The sequence below is a fragment of the Crocodylus porosus genome, unplaced genomic scaffold (assembly GCF_001723895.1).
Source record: "Crocodylus porosus isolate Cpor-Errol unplaced genomic scaffold, CroPor_comp1, whole genome shotgun sequence".
In the NCBI taxonomy this organism is placed as follows: domain Eukaryota; kingdom Metazoa; phylum Chordata; order Crocodylia; family Crocodylidae; genus Crocodylus; species Crocodylus porosus.
Genome location: NW_017728926.1, coordinates 11,576,604 through 11,588,142, shown reverse-complemented (window position 1 = coordinate 11,588,142; position 11,539 = coordinate 11,576,604). Strand labels below are relative to the sequence as shown.

Below are 11,539 nucleotides of genomic sequence, written 5' to 3'. Positions count from 1 at the left end.
AGTCCTGCTGGTGCCTCTCACCCCCACCTGTACCCCCCCCCCAGCAGTTTAGGCACTGCCTTTCATCTGTGATCTGTGACCCTGCCTCTCCCGACACCTACTGATGTCCCTCACTCCCACCCATGTGTCCTCCTACCCAGTGATGCCCCTCACCCCTGACCACACTGCTGTCTCACTCTCTGTCCCATCCCCTGGCTGTTTGCTGCTGTTCCTTGGGTCTCCTGTAAGGTGATTGGCTGCTGGGATCACAGGGTCACTTTACCCACTGCTCCCAGCTGGCCCCGGAGAGCAGAGGGACGGCAATAAAGCCCAGGCATTGGCTCTTATGTTCAAAACCCACCCGGATGCAGAGCAGGGGACCAAAAAAGAGGACATGTCGAGGAAAACCCAGACATATGGGAACCCTGTAGTATGCTTGTCTCTGTGTGCATGCACGCGTACACACACACACACTTACTCTTTCTCTCTCTCTCCCCCTCCCTCATTGCACACCCTTGCAACACACCCTCCTGCTCCTAGCCCCAGGGTACCCACGTGGTCCCTGCGCTCCCATGGTCCAGCAATGCAGCCACTTGCAGGGAAGCAGTGAAAGCTGCAGCAGGCAGAGACTTCCAGGTTGGGAGGATGAGGAGTTGGGGGACTTCCAGGTTGGGGGCTGGACTCGATGATCTCCCGAGGTCCCTTCCAGCCCTAATGTCTATGAAATCTATGAGGGAGGGTGTGGGGCAGGGCCTTGCTTGTGAATCCTCCTGGTTTCCCCTGGGTCCTAGTGCCCCTGTCTCCTGTCATCTTTGACAGGCAGCCTGGAGCAGATAAATATTAATTTCCTAATTTTTTGAAGGGCCCTGCAGGCCAGAAAGAATGACCTGGTGGGCCGGATCCAGCCCAGGGGCCATATTTTGCACCCCCCCTGCGCTAAGGGATGAAGTGACTTTCCTGAAGTCACAAAGGAAATCCAGGAACTGAAACCAGCTCTCCCAAAAGCCTTGTCTAATACTTTAACCACAAGGGTCTCCTGGCTCTCCCAACCCGCTCTGACACAAGCACTGGACCTGGCGCCCCAGCTCTGACGTGCTGACAGGCTAAAATACAGCTGAGATCACATATTTGGTGAATTGTTTTGGTTGCTGCCAGGCCCAGGCCCAGGCCCAGGCCCAGGGTGGGGCACAAAACATTGGACCAGAGCTCATTGCTTCATGTCTTAAAGTAAGAAGTAGAGTTGCATTTGAACATTTAATACATCGGGATGTTTCGGAACGTTGCAGGATGATTTCGTGGCTTTTCTTGGCAACAGTAATAAATCACCAGACTGGTACGTGTCTTGGGCCCCTAGACAAGTACGTTTTATTTTTGTATTTGATTGCACTGAAGCAGTGGTATTTTTCAGTGTGGTTCAATGTTTCTGTGATCTCACCACAGTGCTGGGATGTGATTCAATAACTTGTGATCAATCCAACATATTTTATTTTCTGTTTTATTTTTTCCCTCTAGGGCCCGCAATATAAGGTCAGCTCAGGTTGCGTTGCTAAAGAAAAAAGTCAAAGCAAAACCCTAATGCAAAAATAAATAATAATAAAAGAAACCAGACATTTTTTTTGTATAAAGGAATGTCTCATTTAAAAAAAAAAATCTGAAATGCCTTTTCATTTTTAAATTAGCTTTAACTTTGGGGAAATATCTGAAAACCTCCCCAAAATGCAACCCCAAGTTCCACTCCAGGTAAAATGCAATGTTTTGTTCCGCCTGAAATCTTTTTTCAGCCGGCTAAAAAATTGGCAAAATTGGGCAAGAAATTATTTTTCGAGTTTTTTGCTGGAAAGACCCCCAATTATTCGTACAGTTCCAAATGCAAGTGAGTGTTCCCTTCTCCTAGGAAGGAGTGAACATGAGAGCAGATGGCACAGTAGGCAAGTGCTGTTCTTTTGCAATCTCACTAGAAGAGACAGACTGGAAGGAGAAGCAATATGAGAAGCTGAAGTGAGAACTGACAGTTCACCCAAGCTGCTTACGGATTGATTGCTTTTCTCCCCTGTCAAAAATTTGATGAAAACCCAAACTTTTCATTTTCTTCCAAATTCTTTTTGTGGTGACGAAAATGCAAAAGACTGATTCCCCTCCCCTCCTCCACTTTGACACCAGAAAATTGAATTTCTTTTCAATGCAGGGGGTTTGTTTTTTTGCTCAGAATCTAAAACTGAGAAAATAATTTTCGCAGAACTTCTAATTTTCTGTCACAACACCACTTTTTTTTATTGGGGGAAAATGATATTTTGATGAAAAAATATCGACCAATTCAAGCAAGCATGCTAAAAACAAACATCTTTGCCCATTTAGAGGAGCAACTGTCATACAGGGTTTTTTTTCCTTCTGTTGCTTTATTGCTAGTGGTTGACAAACACTGCATGCCATTGACACTTTGTCAGAAAATGTCTGGTTTCTTGGGGTTTGGAAGATGCTTGGCCAGCAAACTGGGCACAGAGGGAGATGCAGCCTCTTTCAAGCGTGAGGCATCCTGTTCTGCCCACTCCTCCCAGAAATGGCTCAAATATTCAGTGCAACTTATAATGAAATGCAAAAGACGGTTAAAACTCACCATTGGAGTCCTCTGTTCCTCTTGGAATATTTGGGTTTTCTAGTTAAAATAAAACATAGAAACAGAATTAGACGCTAAACCTAGATAAGGTAGCATAAAAAAGAGCTTTATGTGCACACTTGTCTCTTGGCATGGGACACTATTAGTGTTTCCTTTGCACCATCGTGGCACTTTGCCTTCTGCAAGAAGAAAATCCCAATGTTGGGGGGCCAACAGAGCAAGGAGCCCTGTGAAAGTTAGCTGCAAACTCCTGGGACTTGTTGCATGTCATTAGCGGGAACTGAGCCTCATCTCTCGTGCAGATCAGAAACTCGAGGGCTGATAAATCAGGCGCTTTCTCCTTTTCCTCAGCTTTGGGCCTTTTCCTCATGCATCAGAATAGTTGAATAGTTGAATAGAATAGTTTCCAAGTCCCCCTCTCTGCTCAGTGGATGGCCATTTCTTGAAAAGGCCCCTGACACTTGGTAATGACAGTCACACTCCAACTTCCATGCAGCACGCAAGAAGTTGGGCGTGAGGTCTTGTTGGCAGGGAGTGATGGATGAATGAAGTGTGCTGTGCCGCAGAAGTAGGGGGAGAGGGTGGAGAGTCATAGCACCCTGGCACTGGCAGAGCCACCAAGCCTATTGGTGTAATATTGGTGGTATTGGTGGAATAAGGCTATTGTGAACAAGCTAGAAAAACACAAGAGGTAGGGACAGTCTTCCCCAAAAATATGCTACATACCAAACACTATCAGCCTGGTGTGGGTGTCTGTGGACCCTAACGGGTTCTGCGCGGTGCAGCGGTACATGGAGCCGTTTAACTCGGCCGGCACTCTCTCCAGAACCAACTCCTTCCCGTCATGCTCGGTGCTACCATCGAGGAGCCTGCTCCCAACGCGGGTCCAAGTGAACAAGGGCTCAGGGAAGACTTCATTCTGCAACCCAAGGGAGAAAACACATCTTTACAAGTGATTTTTACTACAAGGAGCAACAAACTGTATAGCAACCTCCGCTGCCCCCCCGAACGCTAACAGAATAGCAGGGACAGAGACGTTAGGGAACACACTGATTTTCTCAAAGAACCATAAGGTCACAGAGGCTTAAGGCCAGAAGGGCCCATTCATCCAGGGCAGTAGTTTGCAATCTTTTTTTTCATTGCTGGACCCCTAAACATTTCGAATGGAGGTGCGGACCCCTTTAAATTGTAAGTATGGCTATTCACATACTTTGGGCTGATCATAGTCCTCTTTTGCAGACCTCTTAGCCATAGTCTGCGGACCCCCAGGGGTCCATGGAGCACAGGTTGAAAACCACTTATCTAGGGCTAGTTTAGACTACAAAGACTTGCGGTGGGGGGTCAGTTTTATCAGCATTGCCTTCAGGTGGAGGCAGGCATGAGCTACAACACCACCTTCCCAAAATAACGTAAGCAGTCCTCACGATGGGACCTGTTGGTGCTGGAGTTGTGAACGCCAGGGGGAATTTTGCCAGAATAACCATGTCCGTTAGGGACGTGCTTTGTTCACACTCCTCGCCGACACACTCACGCTAGCAAAACTTTTCAGGGGCTCAATGGCCTCCGAGCATGTTAGAGCCTCTCCAAGTGGAAAAACAGACTGGCCTTGGTCATCACTGCAGTGCTAGAGCTCAGCAGGAGGGGCTCACTACACTGCGCCTGTGTGTGCAGAGGGGCACTAGCCTTCCTCTTGCAGGAGCAAGGATGTGGCTGGGTGCCTGAGTAAGGCTCCCTGGAGGCTTGTGCCTTTCTTGCGGTGGGTATCTGGGCGAGCTAGATAAAAGCTGGCCGGGGTCTGTCTACACCAGCTGCAATCACTCTGCTTGCCTTCAGTGTAGGCATCCCCTTAGAGGCGCTCAAAAGGCGGAATAAATTAAATGGCACTTAGATTTTTTAGCCTGCTTAGCTGTGTTAGCCACAGATAAAAAGGCATTAAGCAGATCGCAAAGCCTCAATACACTGTTTGCAGTTACAGGCATGAGATACAACTTAAAAGAGAGCAGGGTGTGTGTGTGCATACCGCTTTGCACCTTCAGCCTGTGCCAGGTGGGCAATGAGTGCTACCAATCGGAGGAGCTGGAAGAAGACTGGCAACCTCTTTATAACGGGTGGTGATCGCAAAGGACATCAGGCACTGGAGAGTTTAGCCTCTAATGACAAACTGCTTAACCCATTTGGTGATTTTTAGTGGCTTGTCTTCGGGAGGAATGAGGGTGTTTTGTAACTGCCTGCTGGGTCATCCAGGCTGACTACACAAGGGGAAACCTCAACCTCTTGCCTCCTGTTAAAACTATAAACTGCTTTGCCTGGACTTCTGGTTGTGAGCATTAGTTAAACACACACCTTTCTTTCTTGGTGAGGACCGCCCCCCCGCAGTTATAAAGGCCTCATATTTAGTCTAGGGGGAGACTACCCCTGCGTTTGTGCCAGTAAGTCTTAGGCTAGGTTCATAATTTCTTTTCCAATCATTTCAAAGTATAAATAGTCTGGGCTGGAGATGTACAGAAGTGTTGGCAGTTGTTGAGTGAAGTGATTTCAATTAGAGGAAATAGCCTTTGACAAGAAATCAATTTTTAATTGAAAGAAAAAAGCCAGTTTCAAGAGCGGAGGATGTAAGCAGGAGTGCAGAAGGACTGGACACCTTGTTTATGTGCAACCAGTGCAACTGGCCTCACCTGTCAAGTAACCGGGCACGTAAGTGCCATCATTACCCATTTGCACGCGCAGTTCCTTGCTGCGCGCCTGGTGCTGCACAGCCTGCCAGCACGCCAGGAGCTGCTCAGTGGCACGACCTGCTTTTGATAACAATTGAGCCCTGAAATCAAACCCGACCCGTGCACACCACTTCGTCAAACAGAAAGAAAAGCACTCTGCTCCTTTGTGAGTCTTGATAAATCTGCTGCAGTGGAAGCCTTGGCACGCAACAGGCGCCTATCGCCATCTGCCAGTGCCACCGATACCATGCTACGCTGAAGCGCTCAGACTGGGAGGAAGCCTGCCGACCTGGAAGCCCTGTACCAAGATGCGAACGGTGTCTCCGACCCGGGCTCTCGACGGGGTCATCATGATCTTTGGGCCTTTGGGAGCAACTGTAGAGAAACAGGACAGTAAGAGAAGAGAGGTCAACAGAGCTTCGAGGCCCAGCAAAGACAAGTTTTTCCAAAGAGAGCTCTTGTCTCAACTGAGTCACGCGGGGAAGAGTTGCTGAGGTGATCGAGACCCATCCAGGGGGAGTGCAGCCTAATAGATGCCTAGATTACGCTGTAGTTAAACCGATGGCGGTATGCCTGATACATGGATGGGTAGTCAGATGCCTACGTGATGCATGGACAGCCAGAGAGATAGACGGCTACTTTCATGACTGATAGATGGACACACGTTTCTTTAGGTGACTGATAGGCAAGTACCTTTAAGATGATAAATGGATAGACAGATTCCTACGTGATGGATAGGCGGATACCTGCATGAGACAGGCGGAAAGGCAGATATTCATGTGCTAGGCACCCCTGCGTGGGATCACTTGCTGGGCAAGTAGATTTTTATTACATATTTATTCAAATGATTCTTTTACTAAAATCAATCAAACATTTCCTGAGGCACCAGAGGCGGATAGGAAAGCCAGGAAATGGTTTAAATTAAAAGCTATTTTTTTTTTTTAAAGGGAACCCCTCCCATGAAGTCCAGCATTTCTCCGGGACCACTCGGGCTTTCCTCTCCCCACTTGAAGACGCACAAGAATGAACATATGAGATTCCCATTGAGATCCATGGCAACATGCCCTTTGATTTTAACAGGGAAAGCCCAGCCTTTAAAACAATCCCATAGATAAAGGAATACCCAGCTTTGCTTACCATAATTTTTCAGGGTTTTTTTTCACCCTTTTCCTCCTTTCCCTTTTATTTATCCTCCTTGTCTTTCCTCCCTTCTGCCCGCTCTTTACCTCCTTTCTTTTCAACTAGGGAAATCTCAGATACCTCCAGAGAGTCACCCTCAGATGTTGCATTAGGAAGTCTCTCGAGGCACAGGGCCGTCTCTGAGCTGCTCTGCACCACCCAGCGATGCCAACCCTGCCGACAGCTCAAACCCTCACTCGATTCAATGCCTCCTTCCCCCTTCCTTGCACAATGGCCCGCTTCTGCATCAGGAGGCTCCTCATGGAAAGCTGGCATCGTGCGGTGCCCTCCTCTCCCAGCACCAGCCCAGTACCCATCCCCTTCCCCCTTGCCCAGATCACGGTTTCATTTGTAGTGACTCTGAAAACCTAGCTGGTAATTATTAAAAGAGCTCCGTGCTGGGCGTTTGGCTAAGCCAGGAAAGCGGTGACCCTGCAGGCACCGAGTGGAGAGAGAGGGCTTGCTTGCTAATTAGCACGCTGGGATGGACGGGGCTTCGTCTGCAGCAGGAACCCATGTCCTGGAAGAGACCAGGGATGGAGCCAAAGGTGCAGCTGCAAAGGTGTGCTGTTGCCAGGGCAGCATCATGCCAGCTCCTCAGTCCCTGCCACCTTGCTTCATACCACCCAGGGTGTTTCAGGGTCAAGACCAAGCAGCCACCGTGCACAGAGGAGGTGCCTCAATTGTACCGTGCCCATTTTGCTGGACGCCCGGCTCCCGGTTGACACAGCGACTGGCTGACTGTTTGATCAGCTCCCTGCGTCACCGGCTCCGGTGCTGTTGCCTTGCCTTGTTAGTGCCAATCTCAAGGGATGGGGAGCAGTGCCATGGCTGGCTACATGGGAGTGCCAGCACCGGGCCTCCCCTGGGGCTTCTTGCTGTGCGGGCATGGAGAAGGCATGTGTCTGCTGTGATGGGAGCTGTCTTATCTTTTGCTGGTGCACAGAAGTGTAGCGCTGGTAGTTGGCCCTCCCTTTCCTTGGATGGCTGGTGGTGGTGGGATGGCCGTGGGGAATTCGTCCATGCCGTGGCAAGAGGGAGAGCAAAACCCTTCCGGATGAGCACTGTGCCTCCCAGGGGCTTTAAAAGTCACGTCCCTCTTTGTCTGGTACTTTCCAGCAGGGTAACTCAAAATCGCACCATCCAGCTCTGGCAAGTCGCACTTCCTCCACCTCTGCAAGTCGTGCAGCTTTCACCCACGGTGCTCCCATTTCCCGACCCGTGTTTCCTGCCACCACCCTGATCTGCCCCAGCGCTCCCACGCGGCAGCCCGCCTCCCCAGCACTTTGTCAACACACCTGTCTCCTGACCTAGAAGACAGCCTTCCTCCACACACGTGTACATACACGAGAGATTATCACAAGGCACAACAACCCGCTTCCTGGACCAAACCAGTCAGTGGAAGGCTGCATCTGTGCCAGATGCGAGACCCCCAGGATCTGATTTGCAGAGGTGTAGCTTCCCGTCCCTAAGAGAGATGGGCTCTCTGCTCCTCTCTACTTCAGACTTGCAATGTCTCATTCTGGGCCACCAAAACCCCTGTTCAACCTCGGAGTGGCCTAGGGTCGTCGTAACAAGGCTGTTTTGCAAGTCAGAGCTCTAGGAGATGGTTTTACAAAGCTGCATGGGGAGGTCACGCTACTGTGTGTGTGTGTGTGCATGCATGTGGGTGCGTGTGGAGAGAGGGCAGGGTGTCTTTTAGGTCAGGATCCAGGTGTGGTGACAGAGTTGGCAGAGAAGCCAGCAGTGGATTCGCAAGGAAGTCTGCTGGGCAATCCCGAGCTGCCCGGGTGAGCCGGAGCCCAGGAAGGTCAGGACTGACGGTATCAGCACAACTGCGTCTGTCCAGCACATCTTGGCAGTGCCGTGGGAAACTCCCACCTCCCGCATGCCCTGCTTCATTGCTACCCGGTGATCAGAGTTGCACAGGAGCTCCAAGTAAAGCTTTCTTCTTTGCTCTTTCCAAAGCCGAGGCTTGCTGAGCAGCTGGGGTACCTGCTCTCTTCTCGGCGGTGGCGTGACTGTGATTTCTGGCTGCCGCGTCCCCTGCATTCCCACACCTGCAAAACCCAAATCAGTTCCCTTCCAGGAGCCAACAGAAGAGCATTTATAAGGCCCCATGATGAATAAATCAGAGCCAGGGAGAGGCCCGGGCCCCGCCTGGCCTGTTGTGTATGATTGCTTCTGGCAGGAAATTTATTTTAAATGTTTCCTTGAAATACAAATGGCACCGGGCGGGGACGTCTGGGGACGTGGAGCCTCATCTGCAGTCGGGTCGATGAGGGCTGGCTGAGGCTTTTAGCAAGGGCGACAGGTCCTGGTGCATTTGCAAGCAGTGAATTAAGAGCCATTGCTTTTTTTTACAGGGACCGTGAATCTTCTGCTGTCTGACACTGCAAATGGCACCTGGTTTAGCTTTGCCCCTTTAGCAGGGAACATCTGGTGCCTGGTAACATATAGGTCCTTTTAGCTGGTGAACAGACATCCGTACCCACCAGCGAATTGGCCTGCTGACTGCACCGCGGTGGAATCCATCCCGAGGAGTGAATCACAAAGCCTCAGAAAACACGCTCGGGCTCTGGTCTCTGGAGCCGGCAGGCACATGCGGTCCCCAGCAGCTGAGCAGCCCTCTGCTTTCCTGTAAATTGAGGGCATTTCTGCAGGGCTTCTGTGGTGCCCTTCTCATCCCGCATTGCTGTAATTATAGTACAGACGTACTGGAGGCTCTGCAGAGACATGCTTACAGCTATCAACACATCTGACCTAGGAACAGGCCCCACCAGACCAGGTTTGGCCAGGGCTGAAGATGAAGGTGTACGAGTGACAGGGCAATGACAGAGCCATGTGGACCAGGAGCAGGTTTCTTCCAAACCCCCATCAATTAAGCCCTGAAACGGGAAGATCTCACCCCAATTTTTCCTCCACCGCATGCGACCATGGGTATGCTCCGCTGGCACATAACCAGTGCCGAGTCCTTGCTCTCAGTGAGGATGTGTGCACTGCCGGCCCTGCTCATCTGCTCCTGCCATGTCCTGGCGGGATCGCTGCATGCCCTGCTCATCTGCTCCCACTCCCACGTATCAAACCCAAAAAGCCAGCTGCTGCAGGGCACCCTCAGAGCCTGCTCTCAAGCACACCGGAGGGCGAGGTCTCGCAGCTATAAGGGGATGTCCTTGGTGTGACTTCACTCCTGGACATCCAGTGCAATGCGTGCAAGCAGGGGCGGGTGGGGTGCACGGTAAGGAGTGTGTCCCCGCTGGGACACACCATGGATGTAGCGTAGACATGGCCGGTAACACCTGGTGGCCTCACATGCAGAGGTTGGTTATGCTTTGTGTAAAAATGTACTTCATTTTACCTTTCAATTCTCACATCTGCAATGTGAAAGGATGGAGACGAGCCCCTCTGTGACCTTCTCTGTACTGCTCCTCACCTGCTACAGCTCTAGCAGATGCAATTCCTCTCCTTTTCTGCCAGCCCCATCATCCGATCTACTTAAACCACACTCTTGTCCGGTGTTTTGCTGGCCGGCAATCAGCTCCTTAAGCCCCTGTCTTACGTTTGTATTTGCTGGAGTTCTTGCTCTTTACTGCTGGCTTCACTTCCATTTCCTGAAGGAGTCTCTGTGGCTCAGATTACCACTTGCCCTTTGACATTTAACCGTGCTGCTATTTTCCTCACCTCCCTGCTTCCTTGATGCTGTCGTAGCTCTGTGCAAAGGTGCTCAACTTCCGTACGGTGTTGATTGTACTCGGCACCTCCGGAAAGCAGACCCACGGATGTTCACTTCCCCTCCAGCGTAGGGCAGACCCGCGAGCTGGCTCCTGCCCTTCCTGCTTCTCCACTCCTGGATGCCGTCCTCTCCTGGGCCCCTCTCTCCTGCTTTTCCTCTTGTTACCTGTCAGAAGCACTGTCAGATTTCATCCCTTCTTAAAACAGCACAGCCTCCCACAGTGGTTTCTTCTGGGGGAAGATCTCATTCCTCCAGGACCTGAAACTCCAGTTACAAGGCCTTTAAGGTTGCCCGAGTGCTGATGCAGTGTCTTATGGCTGCAGCTCATATGCCACCTCTCTGTCGCTGCAGCTGGACGTCCTAGTATTCATTCACTAGCCAGGAAATTCTCACTGCCGTTCTAGTTCCTTATACTCCCCCAAAAAGTGCACCTCAGCAGAGCTGGGTTCAAAGCGATCCCTACAGGTGTGCAGTATAAAGCGTCAGGTCAGAGTGAGCCCATTGCAGCGGGCACTGATAACTCTGCCACCCAGCTTGGGTTTAAGTCTGGCCTTTTCACAAACAAGTGTGCAAGCCCAGTGCTTGCATGTGCTAGTATTCAAGGGGCCCATTCCAGCCCATCGCTTTAGACTCTGGAAAGGATCTGGACACTTGCAGAAAGTATAAGGAAACCAGGAAGCGAGCAAGCAAATGCCGGTCCCTGAGTTGGGCTGCAGTTGGCCGTCGGGGCTCTCTGCCCGTGGAGAGCTGACTGCTGTCTCTGGGGGAAAAGCTATAACCATGCCATTCACTCTGGTTATGCCACCGTGCACTGCAGGTAATGGGGCAGTCACAGTGCTTCCCTGCATTGGAGGGCATCGGCTGGTGGTTCCCTATATCTTCTCAAGGAGCTCCCGATGCAAGCAGACTCGATTCTCTAAATCCTACAAACGTACTGGAAATCAATCAGCCTTTACATGGGAATGGCCACTGAGCTCATTGCTGGTTGATAGGCTGCACACACCAACACCTTCTTCAGCCCTGGTGCATGGTGCTGCTTTCAGATTCTCCAAGTCAACTTTTGATTTCGACAAGGCTGGACTGACACTTTGCCTAAGCTGCCGGGCCATCGTTTCTCTGCTGCTGCGCACTGCCCTGCATAGAGGGCTTGTTCACAGTGGAGGGTTTCAGGAGGTAGCTGCAAGGAAGTGAGGAGGAGGGGGTTTCATAGTTTCATAGTTTCTAGGGTCGGAAGGGACCCTCTCCATGCTGTCCACATCCCTCCTGAAGTGCGGCGCCCAGACCTGGACACAGTACTCCAGCTGCGGCCTGACCAGTGCC

General features: G+C 50.9%; 1 protein-coding gene across 1 annotated transcript in view; it reads right to left on the bottom strand.

The window, feature by feature from the left end:
• IGSF21 (immunoglobin superfamily member 21) overlaps positions 1–11,539 on the bottom strand; it is a 172,409-nt gene that overhangs the window by 47,217 nt on the left and 113,653 nt on the right. The window contains exons 6-8 of the mRNA XM_019541724.1: positions 5,597–5,682; positions 3,320–3,512; positions 2,594–2,632 (exon numbers count right to left, since the gene is read on the bottom strand). Coding sequence (XP_019397269.1) covers positions 2,594–2,632; positions 3,320–3,512; positions 5,597–5,682 — 318 coding nt within the window. The remainder of the gene's footprint in view (positions 1–2,593; positions 2,633–3,319; positions 3,513–5,596; positions 5,683–11,539) is intronic.